Here is a 26,401-nt window from a genome sequence, read left to right as displayed (position 1 = left end):
AGGAGGGCCCCAAAGTGGTGTGGCAGCCCCAGGAATTCTGCTGCTCGGATACTGTGTGTCACAAGCGTGTCCTTCACCATTTGGAAGCAGACCCGGGCCTTTTACTGCTTTGTCCTCAAACTGTCAGGTTTCAGCTGGCTGCAGCTTTGGAAAACAGAAAGATTTATGTGCTCTGAAGAGAAGCTTTTGCTGACAGTGGGTAAATGCACTGGAGATGCTGGAAAGTTAAACAGCCAAGTAGGTATGAGGCATTTTTGAAGTAGGTTGTGAAATATATTTTCCTCCATTTGTTATGATAGATGTAAGTTTAAGTTTGGAAATGGGAGGGCAGATTTCCACCCATTCTGACCCTCAGTCCTAACCATGTTCAGGAGTTTGTGCTGCTCCTTGTTTTCCTCCACCTTTAGGTGCATCCTTGTAGCCACAGATATGGCCATTATGTTGCTATTTTTCCTAACACAATCCCTGAGCTGTAAAAGTCACTTTGCTCTTTCAATAATGAATGAGTTTCCAGATCACAACCAGATACTGCCTTTTCAAACAGGACTAGGTAAGAAGTTAAGCCAGGAGGATTAAAGTCCCAAGGTGGTCAAGTCCTTGTAAGATCATGCATGTCTAGCTGTGAGCACCCTTTTGACTTAACAGTTTATCATCTCCCATTTTATTATTTTCTCTGTCAAACCTGCCCTTTTATCTGCTATTGTCCCAGCAAGGCTGGCTGGCTGCATTGATAACATACCTGTGGGCTTAGGTGATAACAGAAAGAAGCAGAGCAGGTCTAGATAAAGCAGGGGTGGTCCACACCCATGAGGGAGCTGGTGTCAGACACTGCAGCTGTAGCCAGGCAGTGAAGCCCAGATGGGTTTGTGACTTCCCAAAGGACAAGTGGTGGGTGGTGACAAGGCCATCCCTGGACAGGCTGGTGCTGTGTCAGGACTGCCCACACTGTTCTCTGCAAAATGAACTCCTGCCCTTAGCCCCCCTCACCTTTGCCGTGTGTTCCTGTGCTGTGTGGGGGCTGTGTGTGTCCTTGTGTCCTCCCAGGGAGGTGACACCTCTCTTGGGGCACTGCAGCCTTGCAGTGACAGTCGTCTGCACTGAGCTATTAAAATGTACTTTTCCATTAGTTCTCTTTGTTGCTGTTCTGAATTGTCTTTTCTTCCCCTGTGTGCTGGCTCATTATTTCTTATTAATTCATGGTTTGTGCAATTACCTGGGAAATGCAGGAGAGTTGGCAGGAATTTGACGAGCCTGACTTTCCTTCTTGGAAGTAGATGACTTTTTTCCAATACAGCATGGGAGGGTTGGTTCTTGTCCTCTCTGAGTGACAAGTTGCACATCCAGGCCTTTCTGCAGGGGCTTTGCAGGACAGGTTGGCTGTTTGCAGAGAGCTGGAAAGCACAAGGAGCAGGGAGAGGATCTATCTGTGTATTTCCTTGTGTACCTGGTAGGTTGAAACCAGAGCTGTTCTTTGACATTCTGTAGCTGCTCTTCATTTATGGCACTTTACACCCTGCCCTGAAGACACACACCAATCTTGAATGCAGCCTATCAAGAGTGAACAAGGAAGGCTCTTTGCTTAACTTTAAAAGAGAATTTTACCATAAATAGTTCTAAATACGTGCCAGGAGATTTTGTTTGTTGTGAAAACTCTCAGCTCAGTCTGAGGAGTGCATGTGTCTTGAAGTGACACCCCTGCAGAAGGGTTCTTTGCCCCTTTTTTTGGACACAGAGTTTCAGGTAAGAACAGAGATGTGATCTGGTCCCTTTCTGCCATCACACAGCAAGATAAGAGGGCTCTCACTGATTAAAGTGCAGCAGTTTGTCTGCTTGTACCTTGTGTTTTATTGGCAAATCTGTTGTGCCCCTGGTTTTCCCATATGAATTCTCTCTTTTTTAAGTGTGGTATTCATGCACTGACTTCCCAGCTGCTAGGAGGGACCTCTTCTTGATGGAAGCTGGACTAAGCTGTTTCCTGATGGCTTCACAGCTAGACTTCAGGCTGTTGGTAGAGAAGGAGCTTTACCTGCCCTCCTCCTTCCAATTTTACTTTCAGGTGAACTGCAAAATCTCATTACCCATGGCAGTGGTAGGGCTTTGAAGATTTCTGACCTAATTATCTCCTTTGCACTGTGAGTAGCAGCAAAATCCCTGTGCTGTCAGGGGGACTTTGCTGTTGTGGCAGCTGTGCTCGGGCTGCCTGCACATTCCCAGCTGAGCAGGTGCTTTCCTGCACGACCTGGATGGGGTGAATGAGGTGTAAGTGAGGAGTTACCACCTTCTGGACTCCATCTGAGGCCCTTCAAATGCCTTTTTTGGGTAATGTTCATGAAGGTCCAGCTCAGAAGGGGCTGGACCATTGTCTATGGAGGGACTGCTTGGTTGTGGCATGATGTGTAATTAAGAAAGTGGTGGGTTAAATATAGCAAGTTTCAGAGGTGTGTGAGAGCTGTGATAGAGCCATGGATTTGCACATCATTTCTGAGACTCTCTTAGAGTCATGGCTCTGTATTTATGCCTGGATAGAAGGAATTTTCTGCTGTTGGAGTGAAACGAATCAAAATATTAACTCTAGCTATTCCCACCCTGCAACTTTAGTGAAGTGTTGCTACATCTCTTGTGGGCAAGGAACTTGTGAGGTAGACGTGGTCTAAGTAACACTAAACTGTGTAGCAAGAAGGCAAGAAAAAGGAGTATGGGAATATTTGGTGCCTTGATCATCAGTTGAAGGCAGAGGGATGAGAAAGATCTTTGAAGATTAATATCTTTGATCTTGAAGATGATGAAAAATTCAGAAACATTAGCGTATGCTCCATCCTGGTATAATTTCTTGTGTCTTTTTGGGTCAGTATCTCTGTGCTTCCTGTACCTAATGGAAACAGTAAAAACCATGGCTGAAAAGGATCAGGGTGTTAGTTTGTTTTCAGATGCTACAGTAGCTGTCCCTGAGGGGTCTGTAAGAGCTGTTTTCTCTGACCTCCTCCCTGAGCTGTTGTTCAGAGTCATCTTCCAAGTTTCTGTGTGGTTGTGGCTCAGTGGAAGGCAGCAGATCAGTTCTTGTGGCAAAACTGGGACCTGTCACAAAAGCTTGGCAAAATGCTGCTTCCCCCTGGCATGGTGTGAGGGTGTGAGTGAGCCCTCCCAGTACTGATCTGTTGTGAAGCCAACCCATCTCCCCAAGGCTCCTGCTTATTCCTAGCAACTCTCCCTGTGGCTTGTGTGGCCAGAGCACTGATTGCTGAGTAAAAACGAGTGTGCAAAGTCAAGTAATCCTTGTACATCTTGAGTATTGCTTTCCCTTTCTGTGGTTCCAGATAGCAGCTGGGAGAAAGTTGGTTTGGAAAACAAAGCTGTTAGGAACTGTTTGTTTAGACACAAGGCAAAATGAAAGTGAAAAACATAATCTGTCTGTCCCCCTCCGCCTCCCACCTTCTTTTTGTTTAAAATGTCCACATGCTATTTACTTTCAATAAACAAAAGATGTTTCTTATAAGCTGGTGTTTACTAGTGGGGGTATGTGATTTATTAGAAAACAGAAATCCCTTCTCATGCCTATGTTTTCAAACTGGAGCAAGAGTTCATAATTTTATAGACCTTTCAAGAACAGATTTTCTAAAGCAAACAGTGAAGAGCTGTTAAATTATAGCCATGTAAAACAACAGTGTAATAGTGTGATTGCTCAGTAGTAATGACTTTATTATTCTGTAACAAATAGGAGTGGTTTGGGCTGCTGGGAGATAACGTGGCTTTTCTGAGATAGCTTTGGAGCTGATTCAGAGGACAAGCCCATTTTAGATTTTTCTTTTCCTCATATTAAGGGGATATGGAATATATGGGTATTCCCTTACCCTAGCTTTCTTCCAGGATCAGGGAAGGTGCAGCTTCCAGAGAAGCAATTCAGAGTTTCTCTCTAGAGCCTGAGAGCCACCGGTGTGTCACAATGTCCCTCTGAGTTAGACAGGGTGTCACCCACCAGCATTTGCTTGGGGTGTCTTTGTAACTTGTTTTCTTTGTAGATGGAGTGGGAGAGTCATGCATTCTCCCCAGAGCCTTGGATGATGGGGCTGTGTCTGGGCCTCTGCTCAGGCCTGGCTGAGGTCACAAGCCATGCAGGACTCCCAGGCAGTGCAGTGTTCAGGCCAGGGCTTTGGGAATGAGCTGTGGGTGCTGCTGAATTCTTCAAACCCCTGGGCGTGAGCAGAAATGTCCTTGCAGTGCCTGCCACTGTCATGTCTGGATCCTCTTTGGACCTCTCACATGAAGCTTGAGCAAGTTGGGGTGCCGGATGCCTGGCCTTGCCTCTGTGTTCATGTGTCTGTCACCTCTGGATGTTGGTGATGGTGCACATGTGTGTGCTCCCTGGTGCAGCTGTGCCAGCTGTGGCTGTGTCAGTCACTCTGTCCCTGCAGGTAGTGAGTGTGAGGCACGAGAGGCTGGGTGGTCTCAGCTGGAGCTCCTGCTTTCTCCAGCCCTGCAGTTCCCTTGTGTGTGAGGATGCCTGCCTGGAGCCTGGGTGGGATCCCTGACAGATGCATGCATGGTGCCCTGGCCCTTCTCCAGCTCCCAGTCATTGCAGTGACCTCTGCTGAGACGTGTGTGTTGAAAGGGACCCATCTCCTGTGTTCATTCCTTCTTTTTTCTTTCTTGTTTATTCCTTTCTTTCTCCTGGTTCTCAACGTTTGCCTGGTAGGTTAGGCTTATTTCTGACTGCTCTACACATGTCCCTGCTGGAAAACTTTGTAACAGTTTACTTGGGCTCTTGGATGAAATTATCTGTGCAAAGAGAGCCGTGGCTTGTAATGAAATAGCTTTACAGTGACATAGTTTTAGTGCTGCAGTGTGTCTCTGCTGGTTTTCAGGTTATTCCTGGGCTAAAAATATGGCTCATTAAGACTTCTGTAACAGGATGCAACCATATTTTAAAGATATTCCTGTGTGTTATTACAAAGTGATTTAACTGATACTGCATTTGGAGACCCACTTTGTAGGATTTTTTTATCTGAAGTGGAAATGAGTAAGAAATTAAGTGTGTGTGTTTCTGATGGTGAGGATGTGGTGCTGGCATGGAAGGCTGGGAGGGCTTGGGGGCTGCACTGGTGCCTGGGGCTGACTGATCAAAGCCACTGGACCAGCGACTTCCATTTCTGGTCTTCCCTGCCCCCAGACAACAAGACAGTCAGAACTGCATGGAAAAGAGTTTTACCACCTATTTCATTTGAAGCTGGATGCACTTGAGATGTGTTGAACAAATGGACAGTACCCTTTCTTCTCCCTGGGGACAGCTTTTACATGGATGGGAAGCTACAGATGGGGCCCAAGGCAGAAATGCAAATAGGCAGGGCTGTGATACGAAGCATTTGGCAGCATCGCAGGCTTAAAAGCTTCGTCCCCACGGCTGCTTGATCCTGCTTTCTCAGTTGTGCTGACACAGCTGGTTGTGGGCTGTACTGTGAACTGTGCGAGTGGAGCTTTGACCTCAAAACTGTGGGATTAGGGCCTTTGCTGCTGGCACCGTGAAGCTGGCCCAGCCCAGAGCTGCTGTTGAGAACCCTCAGAGATGTACTCGCTGTGGTTACAGCTTTGCAGAGAGGAGCAGCAGCGAGCACAAACAGCTAATTAGTTTTTCTAACGCTCTTTTGTTTGCTTTGGAAGGCACGAGTCCTTGGTTTGCTTGCCGGGCTCCTGTTCGCTGTGGTGACAATGTCAGCACGGCTGGGAGAGGCTCAGGTTACGCGGGGAGAGTTCAGGCAGGTTTGGTTTCAGTACAGGTCTTGTCCCTGAGCTGTTCCAGCACTTTCCTGGCAGGAGGCAATCGGTGTCAGAACAGGTTTGGCCCTGAGACTGAAAAAAAAATGGGTTTGAGGGGCAGATCTCCCCCAGTAATGAGTTCAGTGGTGGGCTGACTGTTTTCTGTAGATGTAAAGGTCAGATCTGTTGCCTGGGTTATGTAGAAAGGTTTTGTTCTGGAACAACCTGCTCCTGATGAACTCCCATCTCTGCTGAGCTGCCAGGCACTGCTCTAAACAGTGTTTTTCCTACATTTTCCTAACCAGTGAATGTTGGAGAGATCACTTCTTCCTAAATATTCCATTGTTGGGTGTTGAAGAATTTGCTTTTTAGGTATGCTCATTTAAGGCTATGAAGTTTTGAGTTCATACCAGCAACTTGGACAGCTTTAAACCCCCCTGGTTTTGAGCCTGCCCTACTTGGAGTTTGGTTTTAATCACAAGTTTTAACAGATTGAGTCTATTGAAAATATTCTCAGTGAAACACCCTAATTTTTTTTTTTCTCAGAAGCCGTTAGCTGTCTTCAAGAAACAATATTTTAATTGAAGCCATGATAAAAGCAGAGTGGCAGTGGTTGTTGTAAAGCTTAATTTATTAAACAGCCTTGTTTTTAATGCAAAAAAATCTGTAAAGAAAAAAAAAAGCTATGCGCTTTAAAACTGTCAAAATAAAACCTACAACTTTGAAGTCTTAAAATACTTTGGGAAATGCTGAATGTTTTTGACTGGTTATATGGAACAGCTGAACTGACTTAACTGGAACAAAATTAGAGGAACAAAGAGGTTTTGTTTCCAGAGTGTATTCTTTGCCCTTTGACAGCGCTGTCTGGCTCACACTCCGAGTTAGATACACGGAGCAGGTCGCCGTCAGCTTCCCCCCTTCTTTGGGGAGACTTTCCACATCAGCAACCCCACTGGAACAACAATAATATTCTTACAAAAGAGCAAAAATTACTGGAAGATTCAGGGGCAAGGACAGAATCTGAACCTGCCATTACTGTTGGGTTGGTTAGTCTCGTATTGATGGTGCCACGTGTCAGTGTTGAGTTTGGGGGTACCTTGGGCTAGCAGGGCTTTTCCTGGCTGGTGATTGATGCTGCGTCCCACACAACTGGACTTTCTCAGCATGGTCTTGAAGTAAGAGACTTGTTTTCCATGGAAGATGCTCTGAAGATCTCCCAGTGAACTCCTCCTATGTACCCAGCAGCTTTCATCACCAAAAGGGTGGGAGGCTGTGCACAGGGGGTATCCCTGGCTTGGTACTGGCACTCTGGCTCTGGGAGGTGCTCATGGGCTCTGTTCTTCTGCCATTCCAGGCTGTTTGCCTGAAAACAGCCTCTCTGAAAAGTCTGTCTTCTGTTAAGGAAGGGCAGACAGCAGGACGAGATGAGCAGCTGAGAAACAGGGCTCTTGTTTCCATGCAAATATCCTATAAAGAACAAAAGAGGGGAAGAAGAGTGCTCGGAGGTGGGGTCTGCCAGTAGAAAGGCTTCAGAGTTGTTTTCCATGAGTAGCATCAAGTCCATGTGAATGTAATTTTTACACTGTTGTTGCTGTGGGTCTCATGGGTGAGTCACAGATGCTGCTTTTGTTTTGCACTTCTGGAGGGCTAAATCCTCCTCTCTGTGGGAGTTTTACTGCTGAATTTGCTACCAGAGAATTAGGGCTTTTAGGATCTGGTGCTGAAATGAGTTACCTCTAGTTCCCAAATCTCAGCTTACACATGAGGTAGGATGCAAATGAACACAAGAGGTGCCTTGTGTGCCCCTGGGTGTGCCAGTGTGTCTGGCTCTGAGGATGCTGAGGGCACGTTTCACTGACTGTAGGACTGCCCTGTGTTTCTCTCCCAGTGCATGGCAGAGTGCTTTCTTCCCTTTCCGTGGCACCTGGGCATGCTGGGGAGGTGTCAGAGGGTGCGAAGCCCTTCATGCCAGCTAACACCATAGGAAAACAGCAGTGTTGTGAGCAGCAGCCTCAGCCTTGCTGGAGTCCTCACCTGGAGTATTGCGTCCAGTTCTGGGTCCCTCACTTTAGGAGGGACGTTGAGATGCTTGAGCGTGTCCAAAGGAGAGCAATGAGGCTGGTGAGGGGCTTGGAACACAAGCCGTATGAAGAACGACTGAGGGAGCTGGGGTTGTTCAGCCTGGAGAAAAGGAGACTCAGGGGTGACCTTATCACTCTCTTCAACTTCCTGAAGGGTGGCTGTGGTGAGCTGGGGGTTGGTCTCTTTCTCCAGGCAACAACAGACAGAACAAGAGGACACAGTCTCAAGCTGCGCCAAGGGAGATACAGGCTAGAATTAAGGAGGAAGTATTTTACAGAAAGAGTGGTCAAATACTGGAATCATCTACCCAGGGAGGTGGTAGAGTCACAATCCCTCAAAGAGTTTAAAAAAAGACTGGATGTGGCACTTGGTGCCATGATCTAGTTGAGGTGTTAGAACATGGGTTGGACTCGATGATCTTAAAGGTCTCTTCCAACCTAGAATTTCTGTGATTCCATGATTCTGTGAGTTGACTTTGAAGGTCTTGGGGAGGAGTTGGGGCTGGAGATGGAGACAGCCCCGTGATGTGCTTGAATTGATGTGTCAGTGGCCAAGAGCTCTTGGGGACCTGCTGCCGTTCACTGCAGCAGGAGCTGGGGTGATTGAAGACTTGGCTGCTCAGAGCTCCCTGTAGCAGAGGGAACCAGATTGATAACAAAGGCAACAGGAGTAAATGTACATCTGCCTCTTCCATCACTGCCCCCAGCAAGGCAGAAACCTCCCTTTATCAGCATTCATGTCCTTTTCAGCTTTGGGTATCAAGTTGAGTTGCAAGCCAGTTCAATGCTGGAGCAGATGCACACTGAATTTAGTAGCTTGCTTAGAAATAAGTATCAGCAAGATGTCAGAGAGGTTAGGCTCATTATGAGATCTCATTAATTCTGTGAAATACCCTGTAGAGAATATATTAATATTCTTATTCTGTTGACATATATTAACATATATAATAGTTGTATAATTGTTACTAATAATTATGATAATAATAAGCTTCTACTGGTAGACAAGTCAAAATGGATATTCAGAAGTCCCTGTAGGTACTTCTAACCCACAGTTCATGGACAGAGGTGCTGATGCCTACAGTGTGGTGAGAAGTGGCAGCTCCTCTGCCTGCTCCTGCGTGGCAGTAATGTCAGCCTGGAGGCCAGATTTCAGAGGTACTGTGGCTGTCTGTGCTGCTTGCTGGGGTCAGGCAGTTTGGGTTGGGAAGTTCTTATGCTCTTGGCTGGAAATTACCGTCCCTACCCTGACATTTGCTGCCATTCAGCAGAAGCACCTGAATTTGAGGTGCCTGCTCTTGTGCCATTGCAGTGGTGCAAAAGTAAAAATCACCCTCAGCCTAAAACATTGGTTTGTGAAGCCCATTCTGCTTTGCCCTGCAAAGAGATCACTGTCAGTGACAGTCTCATCCAGGGGTCTCCTTTCTTACAAACTCCAGGCTTTTCAGATCGCTGCCCTAGATGAGATAAAGGTCTTGGTTGTGTGTGTTATGTGTGCAGAGTTGCCACCCTACTAGGCCAAATCTTGCCATTAGTTCTTACAGAAAACCAGAGGGTGCCCTGATTTTTAAATCATTAAAAGAACTCAAAGACACATGGATCTTGAAAGGTTCTGGATTAAAATATGTTCTTCTGTTTTCTTAAATATAAGACCTGCTAACAAGCACGTGGAGACCCACAGCGATTACAATTCAAAGCTTGGTTCAAAGGGTAAAGCTCCTCTTGATTTATTGGAGAACATTACTCTGTGGCATATCTGAAAGCCAGATACAGGGTGACAAACCAGCAGGATTATGGCAAAGCAGTAATATTCAGGATTGTCCAAAGAAAGATTAACTTTTCCAGTCAGCTTTTACTGATGCAAATTGCCACCCGCTGTGTTGCAATAAAGAGCAGAAATAACTAAATATGAAATGCTGACTCGTAAAGGGGAGTCATCTAAAGTGCTTTGTGTTGCAAAATTTCATGAAAATGGTTTTGAAATGTTCTGCTGCATTTACCTTACAGAGAGGGCGGTTGTGCCAGCTGGCAGGTGCTCTCAGCAGTGCCCCATCCTGGAGCTGTTCGGGGTGGAGCCTGAGCGCTGGAACATCCCGTCCAGCTCACAGGGGTCAAAACAGGATTGTTCCCACTAGTGCCTTTTTTCCTTTTTCTTTCTTTTTAATAAATAAATGTTAAAAGCTTTTGTCCAGTGCAAGTATAAAAGTCTCCAGCTTGGTTTCAGTCTCTTTTTTCTGGGCAACAGTTCCAAATCACTCCCTTCCCTGGCGGGGGGATGGCTCTCTAAAGTACATCTTAGGGTTCCTGGTCTTTAGGATCAATGCGAGTTGTGTTCAGTGAAGGTCCCTTTCATTAAGTTCATATTATACAATATAAAGGGCATTTTTCTTCCTAGTGTGACCCCATTGCTCTGTGTTGTAGGTAGCTTGCATCCTGGTGCCCAGTGTTACAGTTCCTGTTTCCTTTTTGAATTGCTCTTTCCGCTGCTCCCATTGTTAATCCTTACCTGCTCTGGGTTTTTATGGCATGTTGGATCTTTCTTTTCTTTTTTTTTTTTTTTTTTTTCAGTAGCCTGCAGTAAAGTTCTTTAAAGTGTTTTTTACAGCAGACATTTTGGGCTTGATTTTTTTTTTTTGGTGTTTGTAAAGCATCCAGTACCGTTTTGCAAGCCTGTCCCAAGCTAATCACTACAGCCGATAGACCTTGTCCTGCTAAAGCTTAGAGGTTATGATTTCCCTGAGTTTTGCCAAGACTCTGCTGGGCTGGGTCCAAAAGGTGAATTCAGACACCACCCTGCTTCTCTAGAACTTTGTTTCCAGATTCAATCCTTGTGTTCTCTCCCTTCAGTCTAATTAAACCCCGCTGTAACAAATGCTGTGAAGCCAGCTGCCATGCTTTGGCAGGTAGCAAGCCCAGGGCAGCAAAACCTCCAGCTAATCCATCCATGCTATGAAGTCATAAGAATCTTGTTAATTTTTAAAAAGCCCTTGATGCCCACTAATCCAAATCAATTTTAATTTCTTTCATAAAGTCATGCTTCCATTTAAGCTTCAGCTAAGAATTACAGCTAATTTGTTCGATTTTATAACAGTATAATTGAAAAAGTGATTTTAATGTCCTGGCAACCATATTCCCTTTCTTTGGTTGTTAATGAAAGAATCCATTAAAGTTAAATGATTTGGGCACAGATTCAAGTTGAATCGCCTGAATATTCTAGGGGAGTGTTTCTGACCATCTGCTGCTCTGTCATTGGCGTTTGTGTTGTAAATGGGACCGAGAGAAGGACTTCACAGGTCTTGTTCAAACCATTAAGCGTAAAATATCATTTTAATTTTCTGATCTCAGTGTAAATAGTGGAAATACTCAGGAGAGTTGGGTCTGCTCTGATCTGTGGGATCCTGCACTCATAAATGTCACTGCTGAGCAGCGCTCCCACATGCTTTCCAGGGGATCTTGTGGCTGTTTGTATTGATTACAGTACATTGTTCAGCAGCAGGTTGTAAGTTCCTTTTAATGACAGGCAAGACAACTGGAAGTGGAGCCTGTGAAGGGGAGGCACACGTGATGGAGAAGTGTTTTTCCCGCTGCCTGGAGTCACACTCGCCGTTTCCGTCTGGCTGCGATCGGAGCGGTGCGTCCTGGGGAGGGTTGGTGAGCGTGAACAGACACAACTAATAAATGACAGCAGCTGCTGTCACTCCTGCCTCCTTTGCAGAGAGCCAGGGTGGGCGAGCTGGGGCTCTGGGGCTGAGCTGGCACTCCAAGCACAGGCCTGGTACACCCAAGCAGGAGCAGAGTCAAAGGGCTTCTGTCCTTTCTCTGTGACATACTCTTCCTCCTTCCTTTGCTGCTGAGCTTTCTGCCTGTCCTTGGTGACATGCAGCACACCTGACAAGCTGGGAAGCGAGATGGACAGTGAACCAGGCCATGAAATTCAATGGAGGTGCCCCTGATTCTCAGTGGAGGTGGATGAGTCTTTGGGTGCACCATTAAAGCTGGAAGTCTGTCTGTCTTGCAACATGAAAAAAAGAAAATTAAAATTACAAGTGGGGTGTTTCTTCTGAAATTGTGAAGTATAGCTGGAGATCTTTACAACGAGGGAGAAGCAGGATGGGCCCTTGTCTGCTTGCTCCGCAGGTATACACTGCATTTTGTGTGTAAAATTTTGAGTAACAAAGGCTAAAGAATTGTCTAGTAGAGAGGACAGGATGTATTAGCTGGGAAGTTTGGCTGCTGGATTTGGACTTGGAGTGGGGACACTGTTTCATTCCTCTTCAGCTTTTCCCAAGCTTTAGCATTGGGTATGCTGCCTTTTTTGTTGGTTTTTTTTTTTTTTTAATGCTGTTGGGTGGTGAGAACTTGACTGATAAAATATTCACTGTTGGAACTGAACATTTTTCAATTTAATGTATTTATATTTGTATCTTTGGAATATGCGAAGGCATAAACCCGGGGGAAAGAGCTACAAAACACTCTTAAACTGTAGCCCGCAGGTGAAGGATTTTTGTGTATTTATTTGTCAATATTAGTATCTGGTTAAGTGACTATTCCCAAGAGGGATGATACTGAAGCTTGTATCATACTGCATACTTTTAGCTTTCTCAGGCATGAAGAGATGAAAGTGTATCCTAAAAGTATGCTAAACTGAAACAGTTGAAGTATAAAAATAGGTAATGTTGTAACAGGAGATCTTCTTTCAGACTCCTCTGTGTCCTTTGCAGATAAAGTGTATGTATGATGAAGTAAAATCAGGAACCTGTGCATCTCACAAAAGCAAAATAACTGGGTTTCCTTTCCAGCATCAGTGAAAAATGCAGGAAGTCATTATGTGTTTAAGCGGGTGTTGGTGAGATCATGCAAATCCAAGGCAGTTGTTTTACTCTACAAATCTCGGGCTTATTCAGCCTGGACCCTCGGCAGCACAATTACAGTCACTGCAGCAAATGGGCCTTCTGATGTTAACACCAGCAGATAACAAAAATAGCATTTAATAACTTTCATTAGAGTTAGTGTTTCTAGGGCTTTGGGGCTTTGCTCTTTCAAATCATTTACATAATTTGCAGGTACAAGCTGCTGTGCCAGACTGTCCATCTGATTCTCTCTCTGATCAGAGCATATTAATGCACTTGTTTGATGGTCTGTTACCAATAATTACCTTGGATTGCATTAGGAGCATTTCCAGCATTGCAGCTGGTCTGTATTTTTCACTAAGTGTATTTCAGGGCCCAATTACAGGACTGTGATGTGTTATTGTTCCAGTGCACTTGTTCAAGCTTGTGATTTTAATGTGCCTCCACACTGTAAATCTCCAAATGCAAACCCAGGGCTCTGTCCTGAGTTCCCCATGCGTCCCATGCTTGCAGCAGCTTCTGCTGGGATCATCTCAGCTGTTCCTCATTGGCCTTTTTAAGAAGGGAAAGATGAGGGCCAGGAGGTGGACATTGCCTTGGAGATGTTGGTAGAGCAAAGCCTGAGGTTTGGTGCTCTGTGTGGTGGGTGTGGAGTGGCTGGGAAAGGCACAGGAACAGCTCAGTCCTCCCTGGATCAGGCAGTGTGGGGATTGTGGAGAGGCTTTCAGGGATTTTAGTGTTTAAGTCACTTGGGCACTTTGAGCATCCTCCAGTGCAAGGGAGGCTCACATTTATATTGCTCTGCATGGGGCACCTCTCCCTGTTCCACTGTGAGACACCTTGGGGAGAGGACCTGATAAAGGCTGAGTTTAGCAACTGGATTTTGAAATTCTAGGCTTCCTTTGCCTTCAGAAACCCTTCTGGGGTCAGAGGGGAGAAATGTGAACACTTAACCTTTGTGAGAGTCAAGCACTTTACTGTTATAATTGCCATTGACAATTCAACACAATGAATAAATTATTACTGCTATTGATTTGTTTCATCTTTCTGGACCATTTGTTACAGGGGATACATCAGAATAACACAGTCTCAATGAGAAGGAGCTCAATCTTGAGAGCTGGTGTGGTGTTTGTTCCTATCTGTTAGGCATCATCTGTAGACAGATATTTGTGCAAATCTGATGCTTCTGTGGAAGCAGGAGAGCACTTAGTCCTTTCTAGAAATCAGTTGGCATTTTACTAGGTTGGAGTTTCCAGGGCTGTGTGGGTTGGTGGTTTTCATAGTCTTGGGTGGCTAAAATGAACAGCTTCAGTTGACTTCAGTGTTAGGAGCATCTTCAAAAATACTTCCATGCAGACAGACCTTCTCAGCTGTTCTTTTTCCTTGGTGTTTTCCTTGGTGTATGTTGCATTTATACACAAAGGTATTCACTTCCCCATGTGAAAAAACTTAATTCAATCCCAGCCCAAACCAGCACATCTGTTTACTGTAATTACAGCTTTAGATGATATCATTCTTTCCAGGTATGGCCCATAAACAGTGTTGCATGTGTTTTAGATGTTTCTTTCATGCCATCCCTTCTGCTGTTTTGTTTTGAACTGGGGATTTGAACAGGACAAAGGCCAGAGGCTCATGCCCAGCATTGTTCATTGGGGAGAGTTGCATGCTCCAGCTTTCCCTGCCAGTGCTCATCCTGGGTCCGGATGTGTGCCAGGACTTGAGGGGCACCAGTGTGCACCCAGGCCCAACTGAGGGGTGACCAGGACATGCACAGACACCATGGCTGCAGCTGGATGTGTGCAGGGTGTGAGGGGATTGCTCTTGGCACAGCCTCCTAGCCGGCCCCGTGATGTGGGGACAATGTGACACTCTCCGCATGCCGCCTCTTGCCGCCCGCAGTGCCGGGCTGGCACCCAGCTGCTCATGAAAGGCTGGCATCAGCTTAGTGACAGGGGATGATCTGAGAGTCCCTTGCTGCCAGCTGGATAAATACTCCTGCAGCAGTGGGAGATGCTGCATTATTAAATAAACCATCCAGGTTGCTTATATGCAGAATTAGGATAAGGTTGGCTTCCCACTGATGAGCACTGCTCAGCACTGGAACTGCTCTGCTGCGCCTGGATATCAAGTGTGGATAAAATGGTCTTTTCAGCAGCTCTGGAGATTAGTTTTAGGAGCCTTCTGTTCCAGAGAGGCTTAATGGGTGTTGAAGGTGTAACTTTCTTATTCCTGTTGCTATTACAAGGTGGAAAGTTCCAGTAACATCTGGTAACTAAGTAGAGAATGTAGGGATCTTGACCCTTCTGTCTCACAGGCCTCCTTACGGTTTTGTGGAAGAATGCTTTCTATTTTATTGTGCTGTGGGGAGGCTGAACAAGTGATGCACAAGGGGATTTAGGTGTCCAGCTCCTCTTTCAGCCTCCTATTCTGCAGAGATCATGGGAGTGGGGTGCTCCAAGCCCAGAGCTCCTCCGGTTCTGCTTTCAGTGCTGGTGTTGCTGAGCACCCAGCATGCAGACTGTCGGAGACCTTCATCCAGATTTCTTTCTGGGTCACCACTTGCCAAGTGCAATTGCCCTAAAAACAGACTGAGACCAAGCTATTGACTTGTAATTGTCAATGCATAAAGTTTCCAAGAAGAAAGAGAGCTTTGTGTGGCTTTAATGGGGACACACTGAAGTATAGTCACTCTTTGAATTAGACAATGGGAACGTAAAGATTTTCTACAGCTCCTAAGAGCCTCTGAAGAGCATCGGCAGAAGGTTACATTAAGCAGAACAATGGCACAGTAGTTGGCTTGCTGAGAGGTAGGAAAACCCTTTGGAAGGAGTAACTTCACTTTTCTTCAGTGCTGTTCGCTCCCAATTAAATAAGATTAATTGTGCTGTTGAGTTCCAGGAGTTCAACATCCAAAATAAATACATAAATTAAGGCAGGCGACAGTGCAGAGGCTCAAATGCAGTTTGAATTCCTGCCACCTCCTGTGGGATGTGGAGGGGAGAGAGGAGCCCTTTCCTCTTGCTGCCTGATATCCCACAGAACACACACGACGACCGAGTGCTCTGCTCTCCTTGCCTGAGCCACTTTCTTGCTCCTGGGAAGGTTTTCTTTGGCTGGATCTCTGCAAGGTGCACAAGCCAGTTTCAAAGGGCCAGATGTGTGTGGAATAGGAAACATGCTGGCCAGGCTCCAGGCTGTGGGACCTGCAGCACAACAGCGGCTCCCCAGGAAAATCTCTGGCTGCCAAGAACTAGAAGTGATGTCAGCTCTGGAATTGTGTCAGATTAGAAACCCTTGTACTTTGCTCCCTGTGAAGTATTAATCTCCCAAGGCCTGTGCCGTAATGGGTCCTGTCTGGCTTGGCTCAGCTCTCTTTGTTTTGGGCTGGGAGTGTTGGAGGGGTTTCTCAGGAAGGCACTGGAGGCTGTCAGTGGTTTGGCTGCTTTGGATGGGTGTCCTTGAGCTGCTCCCAGGGCCTCACTCAGCTGTGCTAAAGATGGGCCTCCCCTGCCTTGAAGTGAAGGTCTGAGCCTTGGAGTTGTTGATTGGGCTGGGGTTTGTAGGAGTGGTTGTGCCTTGGGATCTTGTGCGTGCCGAAATGTCTTTGGCTTTCCCCAGCTGAATGAGTTTCTTGAAGAGAAGATAGAATTGATAGAGATGTGCTGTCAGTCTTATGGGCCTTACTCAGGAGTTGTGGATCAGGTGATTTCAGCTGTGCTAGAAAAGGAACACAGATATGCCAGTGCACTGAATCCCTTTTGGTTTATGCCTGAATGTTTTGTTTTCACAGTAATTACTAAACCACGACTTGTTCTCCTCTGCACAAAGCCATTTGTCTCCTGTTGAACAGTAACCTTTTATTTGCTCGTGCTGTGTAGCAGAGCTCAAGGACATGTTTACTAATGATAGCCAAAATTTCACCAGAACAAGCTTCTCCCTTGTCTAGGTTTTTCCACCTTGATTTAAGTGGTTAAACCTCAGGGAGGGGATGGGAAATAGCTTTATGTGCAAGGATACAAGTGGGGGTTTGTGCTGTTCTTAGTCATAGAGTGAAAGCTCCCAGCTCCATGGGTTTGGAGTACTGCATGTCCTGGATGTAAAAATGCTGCTGTGAGGGTCTCACCTCTGCCCAAGTAATTGCATTGTCAGCAATCTGTCAGACCTTGCTGTGTTGCTCGCTCACACTTCACCTGCTTAGTTATAGATTTGAAATTAAAACCCAACAGAATCTGTTCTTTTTCCCCTTTACTCAGTGGTACGTTGGGCTATTCCTGCCTCCCTTTGATGTTGGGGAGAGGAGATAATGGGAGTGGGGTTTGGCTGGACGCTGAGATGTGCGACTGGGGAAGGGCTGTTGGCTGGTTTAATGTGGATTTTCAGATGCCTGCCTTGGATCTGAACTCAGGCTGGCAGGGGCTGTGCTCCCATGGAGGGCAGAGGACAGCTTTGTGCCTTGAAGATTTGACGACCTTTGTTCATTTGAAACGCCCTGTTTTTTAATGCCACTCAACAGGAGACTTTTTAATTTACTTCACTGGGCCTGGATGCCGGAGGTGGATGGATGGCTGATGGAAGTGAGGAAATAGATGGGAGAAAAAGAACATTTTCTCCTGGGCTGTTTTTATGCACAATATAGCCTAGGGGTTAGCAACACAGGGGAGAGTGAAAAAACCCTGCAGAGCCTGGGTCAGAAAATACAATTTTCATGGGAACAAAATGCTTTTAACTTGCTACATCAAAGACCCTCCATTCCAGAGCATTCTCTGTGTTTGAATACATCTGCATTCCCCCAGAACTCTGTATGTGAATGCACAAGTATGTCATGTGTATCTACATGTGAGTGTGCACTTGCACATACATTTATGATCTGAAAGCTGTTACTGCCCACCTTGGAATAGCTCAGCAGCTGAAACTACTTCCAGCAGGAGTCAAAAGCAAAAAGCTGTTTGGCTCCAAAGCACAGGTCTGTAGCTGGAACACCTGCCTAGGACTGATGTGTAAAAAGCCCTTCTGGCTCCTGTCTTGGAAGCCCACTTTGAGTGCATTCACTACAGCATCATCTCTGGCAGGTAGGAGGGTGGAGGTGAGCAGGAGGCTGCACGAGCACATGGCTCTGTGCTTAACCAGGGTCCTGTCCATTTCTGTCACTGCAGGATGAAGAATGGAGGTTGGAAATAGTCAGCAGCTTCTGTAAGCACTTAACATTCCTGATTTCATTTGTCTTTGATCTCACTTGGACTAATTTTACTCTCTTCTGATCCCTTCCCTTGAAGGGGCTTTTATCTCATTGTCAGGCTTGCTAATTTAGTGCGGTGTTTTGAACCAGACCTCCTCCTACGTTTCCAGAGCCTGGAAGGTATTTTTTTTCCTTAATCAAGGAGTGTTTATGCAGTTCTTTGAACATCTTGGGACAAAAGTCATACTGGGGCTTTTTGCAATGCCGAGTCTGCACTCTGGACCCTGCTGCTCAACCACTGTATGTGCAAGTGGCTTGTCACCAAAACTTGCAGTATTTTGGGGCCAAAAGGGCAGGAAGGCGTGCTGGATGATTTGGGACAGGTCAGAGCAGTCTGGCATTGGGTGGGAACTTCGTTTGCTCAGCTGGAGGCCTTCCCAGCAGGCTGTGTAAATTATAAACAAGGAGGGGTGGTCACACATGTTTGACCAACCAAGTAGAAGCTTGGATCCCAGTAGATTTTGACTTTGGGGAAAATAACTGTGTGATTTAGGGATATAGAAACATCACCACATGGTTTTGAAAAGCAAATACTTTTTTTTTCTGTGATGGAAAATGTGTTCTGTTCTTATTCTGCTACAAGCAGGTTGAGTTGACTTTTTAAGGAGTTGAAGTTTGAGAGGATGATAATTGCTTCTTAATGTGGGAAGATGCACTGCAGACCCCTTTTCTATTCCTGGCTGTCCCCTTGCACTTCACCTTTGGAAGAGGAGGAGTATTTTCAGCAAAATGCCATTCTAGTTGCTGTCTGAAGAAACTAGAAAATAGGACAGGTATACAGGCTGTTTTCCCAAGTGATGAACAGGAGCTTCTAAAGATGACAAATGTAAGGAAAGGCAAAGAACGAAGACTTCACCCAACAAAGTTTTTAGTGCCTGCTGTCTTGCATGAAAGGCTTCCAGAGGCAGTGTCTTTCCAGTACATCCTGGGCAGCCTTTCAGCCTCGTGTTCCCCTGGGAACCATCCATCCTCCCAGGGAACCACTGAGCTCTTTACCTTGCTGCGATCCTCAAAGGACCAGTCTGCCCTAGGAGACATGAATGGGCAGAATTGCCCCTACAGAAGGGCACTTGGTGGCATTTGCCTGACCTGGACCTGCCAGGGCTGTGCTGGCTGACAAATCTAGGAATTCCATTGTGGTGTATGCACACTGAAGCTCAGGGGTGTCTGCTGCTTCTGCCTGTGCTTTCTCCTTGCAGAGTGTGAGATAGCAGCATGGTGGAAGCATACATGTGGGAAAACCCTAAATGCAGGGGCTTGCAGGTAGCAATGGCTGCCCCTTTGTCACGGAGTTCAGTGCCTGGCTGTTGTGCTGACTGTGACATGGGCATCTCTGTATCCTGCTGGATTTGTCTCTGGGAGATTGCCCCTGGATGTCCTAGAGAAGGTGACAGAAGAGGGTCTGTTCTGTCCCATGACAGTGGCAGTCAACAGGCAGGGTTCTTTGTGGCCTCCTGGTCACTGAAGGGGCAGAGCTGGCCAACACCAAGTTCTCAGTGGTTGTACAACCCAGCAGCAATGACAAACCTGACAAGTTCCCGTCCCCACGGGCACCGAGTTGGCCACGCATGGGGACAGGGTTAGGCCCTTCCTTCAGGGGCACCTGCGGTTTCCAGCACACGCCTTGAAATAATTCCATCTCCCTGCATATGTAATTTTGCGTGTCATTGCCCCTAATTGCATGCTTAACACTCACTCTTTTTAAAGTGCAGCCTTTTTATCAGCAGTAGGTAGTAGCAGGTTTAATAGGGTGTTTGAATTCCTATAAAATTAATCTGTAGCCTTCTGCGATAGGAGACGGGCAGGGAGCCATGTGGTTCATATCCAGTGTTGATAAACTTGTTATAGAGGCAGGAAACATTTCTGATTGGAGCAGTGACAAAATAATTTGGAGCAGAGCCATAAAAAGAGTGGATGGTGATGGTTTGAGCACAGCAGAGATTGAAATTGCTGGTGTGTGGAAGCAGCGCTGCCAGCTAACATTGACTTAGTGTCTCTGGAGAACTCTAACGGCAAATGCATTTTATTAATGGCAATATTCTTTTAGGAAATGCTGAGCATTGTTTCAGAGGTGGAGCCCCCTCGAGTACGTGGGTTTGGAAGTCAGCCAGACCAAGATCTGTTCAGCTGAGCTTGTTGCTGGTCACTGCTCTGGCCCCCGGCTGCAGCAGGAAGGTTGCCTAAGGGCATGTGCTGGGTACCGTCTGCTAACAACTGGAATATCTTTTTTTAGTGCAGAAACTGCATCCATCCATTCTTGCTCTGCATTCACCTGTATGGGATAAAATGCTCAGAGACAGCAGGTCATGTTTTTAACTGTTCTTTTATTGTCTTTCATTTGAAATGTGTTTCCCAGAACATGAACATCAGTGGGACTTGCTTCTTTCTCAGCTGGACTTGAGTTCTTAATGCCAGTAAGAGGCGCAGCTGCTCTAACTAGATTGTGGTCATTGGCATTGCAGAGCCACATGGGGCTTGGATACTTTTCCTTGCACTTAATTGTCTTGTGGGGATTGATCAGCCTTGGAGGAGGCTCTGATGTGCAAGTGAGAGGGGAGCCTGCCACGGCCAGCCATGGTGCTGCATCTTCTGTGCTTGCTCTTGCTGTTACCACCTCTTCACCTTCTTCCAGCTGCTTTCTGCTTGAATCCAGCATGGAAACAAGTGTGGACAGCAGGGGTGGTGGCTGCTGGGCCCATTGAGAATGGCAGAAATGGTGCAGGTTGTACAGCCATAGGGATGGGGGATGGAGAGTGCAGCGAACAGGAGTCATGGACTGTGCTGGTCTCCCAACAGGGCTGAATTTCACCTGGTACCTCCAGCCATGGTTCCTTTGCTATGTAAAACTGGGATGTGATTCAATGAAGGAAAGTAACCCCACTGCCACACTGTCTTTGCTTTGCAGGGAGGCTGTCGGAGGGGGATTCTCTGGAGCTGAGCTGTAGTGCTGGTCCTGCAAAGGTGATTCTGGAGCCAAACCAAGTGGTGATTTTGGACTGTAACCTGACCCCTGTTGAGCAAGTGATCAATATCACATGGAAGAAGAATGGGTTTCCATTAGTGGAGCAAGAACATCTCCATGTGCTTCCAAATGGATCGCTCTTCATCTCATCCCAGGCTGGGGCAAAGGACAGTAAATATCCCGAGAGGGATGGTGCTGAGGGCAACTACTCCTGCGTGTCTCACACCTCCCTAGGGACTGTCACCAGTCAAACAGCTGCAGTCAGATTTTCAAGTAAGTGTTCTGGGGGGTTTGTTCATTTTCTTTCCTTTCCCTCCTGGTACTTGTACAGAAATCTGCTTCCCCAGGAGCTTGAGATAAAACGTCTGTGAAATAAAATCATAATAATGATGTATAGATAGGACTGGGGATAGTCCACAAATAAGCAGTGGTGTATTCCTGTTATCCCACTGTTAACATCCTGTGTAACTCTCCCAGGTAAGTGCCATCAGCTGTGAATTAAAAACAGGACCCTCCTCTTTCCAAAAGTCAGTGCTTGTTTTTGCAGAGAACTTCAGAGCCCTGAGTGCAGCACCCTGTGCATGGAGAGGTGGCTGTGGGGGGATATGACTGTGGCAGCTTGTGAGGTGAATATCTCTTTGTATGGAAGAGATGAAAGAAAGGGTTCTTCAGGGCAGTTTTTGTTTGGATTCAGAAGGACACTCCAAGATCTGAACTGCTGAATCTCTGCACAGAGTTCAAGAGTAAAATTCCTTTCTATTCAGGCTTGGCTCCTGGGGGCTATTTTAAGTGAGTGCAAATAAATTATTCCTTGACCTGCCAAATAGGTGAGGCTAGAAAATAATGCAAATACAGTAACACTTATTTCTAGTACAGTGACTTGTGTATGTTAAATGTTGCTAAAAACAGCTGCACAGGCACACCATAGGAGTTGAGGGGGGGTGAAGGTGCCCAGATAATGTCCTGACACCCCCTTTACACTGGGATGTTTTTAGGCTCTGGTACCCCAGACAGGGCCATCCAGGTTTGGCCAGGGAGTGTTTCAGTCTGTGAGCAGTGTGCTGTAGAAACCAGAACTGCTGGTGAAGCTTTGCCAGATGAAGTGAAAATCTTTGACTTTTGCAACACGTCCTCCTTTTCTGCTCAGAAAATGTTTAGCATGCAGTCAGGGATCCTGCACACAGGTATTGTTTGGGAGGAGCTGTCATTAGTCCAGATGGATTTATTTAGGTGCTCCTGCCTCAGTCCCAGGCAGTCTGAGTTAGGATATATTTATTCCCTTTTAGGGTGACTCACGTTGAAGTGTGTGCTGTGTCTCTTGCCCAGTGGCAGTGGGCTGTGTCTCTTTTATGGTCCTGGGTTTATTATTTGGTGTCTTACGAGTTAGAGCAGTGGAGACATCTCAAAATGGGGAGGCTGACTTAAATTGCCCTTCTCTCCTCCTGGATTTTTCCAGAAGAGCATAAATGGGTGATGCCTCTCTCCATACCCTTCTGTGTTTGTCCCAGAAATGGGAAATTTCAGGTGAACTCTTTCCTTGTGTGTACTCATAGTTCTCCTTTTATGACCATCTGCACAGGGAAAATGCAGCTTCCGTGGCACACACATGCACCTGCCATAACCTCTCCATTTCTGAGCAGGGAGCAGCGAGGGAATTGATTAATGAAATGCATCTCTCACTTCGATTTGTTCCGAGGGCTGGGCAGAAGCACTGCTCCATTAGCATTCAGCTGGAGCAAGTGAGGATTGTAAAGGCTTGGGTTTTTTTCATTTTTTCCCCTGCTACTGAACATGGTCTGTCCAAAGCTGGATGGAGTGGATGGACTTATTCTTTGTGCTGATTGCCTTAGGGACTGCTAGTCAGGACAGGGCAGCAGTAGAAAACCTGTTCAGCAGGTGAGATGTGTTATTCCTGCCTTGAGCTTGTCCTTCTGACCTGCAGGTCCTTTCCTTCCCTGGAATGGGGTTCCCATGCAGGGCTATGGGGCTCTCTGTGCCACTGAGTCTTGCAGTAACAAGTGGGAGCATTGGGTTTTTGTAGCACCTCCCTTGCTCAGTACTGGGTTGGTGCTCTTGGTGTCATCTGCTGTGTTTCAGGCTTGTGGGAGTCCACTCCTCCCCCTGAGAGCCCAAGAGCAGCCCTGGCACCTCTGTGTGAGGGCTGCCAGCTTCCCAGTGGAGCGAGGGGATGCTCCAGGCAGCAGTGAGCCCAGAGGCTGGAGGAGGCCTTTTGGAGCAGTCAGGCTAGAGTGGGGGAGGTTGAATGGCATGTGAAGGCTGTGACAGTGTGAGGATTTCCATCTTTCCACCATGATCCAGGAATTCAGCTCGCTGGCATTTTGCTGGATAAACATATGGCTCGCTGCCAGTGTTCCCTGGCACCCTGTGTGCCACCAAGTGACCCATGCCACTGTCCCTGTCCACACGTCGTGGCAGTGGTGGCCATGGCAAAGGGGGAGGAGCAAGGCTGTGAGGGCTCCTGTGTGCCTGTTAAACAAGCAGCTGCTCAGGCTGATAAACTGGGTTTTCCTGCAGGTTTTCCTGAGCCCCATGTGCTCCCACATGGAAGTACCAGGGGTGTTATTGTAGTTGTGGGAAGGTGTAGCTTTCTACCTGTTAATAACTACATTGATGAAGATTTGTTAAAGCTTTTAATTTAGCTTAAACATTTTGTGCAAGGGAGGTTGTAGAAAATTACAGTAATTGTGCCTGTCAGATGAAGACGTTTGCTGTGCCTGGAGGGAATGGGCCAGCATTGCATGGCTGCTGGCAGGGAGCACGGGAGAGGTTTGGAGTGTTCCTGCACCTGGAGGGACAGGCCACAGCAGGAATTAACACACAGGATCTCTCATCATCCTCTCTCCACATGGACAGTGTGTCTTCTCTGTGGCGCCCTGCGGGTCTGGGATTTGAGGAATGGCACACTAGGATTTGTTCTTACTTTAAGGATTTATTTTATAGATTTTATCCTATTTATTTTGTGAATTAGGGGCATGGGTGAGTGAAAGCCAGGGACTGTAGGCAGAGCCACGCTGGGCAGAAAAACTTCCTGCAGATGAATGCACAGGCTCTGGACCATCCTTGACTTTAGATGTGGATTTAGATGCTGTTTTGGGTAGGTGGGGAGCTGGCTCCTGTGGAGAGCAGGAGCAATCCTGTGCTGCCATATGGCCCTGCAGACGAGCGCTGTGCTGGCTGGGCCTGCGCCGTGCCGGGGGAGCCGTGGCAAATTGCTCCCACCACTTCCTTAGCGTGCTCCCCTCCCACCCCCAGCCTGTTCAGAGAGGGGTAGCCTGGGTGGTGTATGAGATCTGAGTGGGGGCTGAGGTGGCCCCCACCTTGGAAGTACCTCCTAATAATTGTAGAAGGTACAAAGAGGACGAGCACGCCAAGAGTCTGGGGGCAAAGCGCTGTGGGAGAGAGCAGCGAGCCCCTTTCAGAAGGCTGAATTCCTTGCATAGACTGCATTTTCTGCCTGGGGTGTAGTGTTGCTGGCTGGCAGCCTTTCCAAGCCCACAGCCTCCTGCACGGATCTCGCTGCTGGGAGAGGGGGAGGGTGCTGTGTTTCACCATCCTGCAGTCACCCCTGGGCTCAGAGCTAAAAGCCTTGGCACACACGGCTTGGCTCCAGCTGGGTTTAACATGTCAGTGGGGAGGGAGCTGCCTGCCCCACTCCTGAGGTGCAGAGCCCGGTGCTTTGGCTGTTGCTGAGGGCAATTTGCTGTAATGCTCTTCACCTTCTCACCTGCAGTGGGTAATTTTTACTGAGTGGCCTATTAAGGTGTTCAGGATAATCAGTGCAACACGGCTGGGAGGTTTTGTGGCTCAGGATGGCTTTGCAAGCTAAACCTTAGCTGAGAAGTTGAAAATAATGTTGAGTATGTGTCATCTTTGTCTGCCTTCTCCCCTCAAGCATCTCCTTTCGCTGCCTCCCTGTGGGAAAACCTCTCACTTTGCAGCACTTGTGCAGCAGCAGAATTCTTCTGCCCAGGATTTGTTTGTGGGAGGAGCAGCCCCTCCAAGGATGCTGTGGCCCCAGGATGAGCAGTGTGTTGGAGCCTGTCCCATACTTGCTGTGACCTGCACACACGTCCGTGCAGCGTGTCCAAGTGACAGGAGCTGCTCTCCAGTCCTCTCCTCCCTTGCCTGATTCTTTTTCCTCCCAGCCCCAGCTGTTGGCAGCACAGCTCTGAGTTGCACTGGAGGTGCTGTACGTGTCCTGCCTCATCCATTCCACCCTGGTACTCCTGAGGATGAGAGAGGAGGAACACAAGGGATCACAGCATGCTGTGGTGTTGGCCCCAAGCTGGTGCAGATGCTTGTGGAGCAGTGATGAGCCCAGCCAGCAAGTCTGTCTCTGCCTGACCCTTTCAGGGCTGACATCCAGGGGTCTTGCTCAGTTCTGCATCAAAGAAACTTTTTCACTTCTCTTGTTTGAATTGGTGTTACTTTCTGTGCTTATAAGATCCCAGTTGACGTTCCCTGTCCTCTCCTTCACGGAGGACTCTGCAGGCTGCTTCTTTCAGAGCTTGCAGGGGTGATTTTTCCAGCCCATCCCTATCCCCACTGTCCCTAACCTTGTGCTGTGAAAGGAATATGGTAGAGCTGCTCAGCCTCTGAAGCCCACCCCAAGAGTTCTGAGATGGCTTGCTGGCATTGCCATGGTAGAGCCCCCAGCCCCCACAGAGCTCTCAGCCATGGCTTTGCCAGGAGCTGTGACTCCCCTTGGGAAGTGTGGCTGTTCCTGTGTGCTCCAAGAGGGACCCTGTGCTCCCTGATCAGGGGCACTGTTTGGTCACACTCCTCCACATCCTAGTGAGGTTCTGTCAGAGGTGCTTTTCTTGGCTTTTGAAGAGCTATTCCAGCACAGTGGGCAGATAGGGCTGGGTGGAGGTAAAGGGCAGGATTTGGTTCTCACCTGGGAATTTAAAGCTTGTAGGACCAGATCTGGCAGGTGATAGCCACGAATAACCAGGACAAGTTATTGCCTGGTAAGCCAGGGAGCCCAGGAGGCTCTGTCACCTTTTGTACCCCAAGCTGATGCCACTTAATAATGAGCAGCAGAGAGACAGGTGATGCTGCTTGAGGTGGAGGAAACAGAAATGCTAACAAATTTCTTTTTTTAGGATTCCTACCTCCCATCATTATCTTCCTGAGTACATGGCCCTCCAGAGCCTGCCAAAATATTCTCATTGACACCTGTAGGATGAGAAGAGAATAATGGGAAAGAGGATTAAGGGTATCTGCTGTCAGGAGAAGGTTGCTTTGATGGTGCCATCCTGAATATGCACTGGCATTTGATGGATTTTCTTTTAAACTCTTGGATTCAGCAAGTTTTATTAACATGAGCTTAAAAGGTTTTGTAATTTGTAGAAATTACTCTGTGGTGAAGTGGTCTGCAGTGTATATTTGAGAATACTAAAGCAGTTGGCTGAATTAAGGCCTTACATATTAATGTATTTTTCAATTTTTTCCAGGAAAACATTTTTCATTCCATTTGTATTGAATTGAAAAACGAAACGTGGCA

General features: G+C 47.0%; 1 protein-coding gene across 2 annotated transcripts in view; it reads left to right on the top strand.

Moving 5' to 3' along the window:
* IGDCC4 (immunoglobulin superfamily DCC subclass member 4) overlaps positions 1 to 26,401 on the top strand; it is an 87,731-nt gene that overhangs the window by 8,979 nt on the left and 52,351 nt on the right. For both annotated transcript variants that reach the window (XM_064722295.1, XM_064722294.1), the window contains exon 2: positions 20,818 to 21,147. In XM_064722295.1, coding sequence (XP_064578365.1) covers positions 20,818 to 21,147 — 330 coding nt within the window. The remainder of the gene's footprint in view (positions 1 to 20,817; positions 21,148 to 26,401) is intronic.

Source organism: Zonotrichia leucophrys, chromosome 10 (genome assembly GCF_028769735.1).
Source record: "Zonotrichia leucophrys gambelii isolate GWCS_2022_RI chromosome 10, RI_Zleu_2.0, whole genome shotgun sequence".
Lineage (NCBI taxonomy): Eukaryota > Metazoa > Chordata > Aves > Passeriformes > Passerellidae > Zonotrichia > Zonotrichia leucophrys.
The sequence above is the reverse complement of the archived record's forward strand: the minus strand, read 5'-3'. Positions and strand labels throughout refer to the sequence as shown.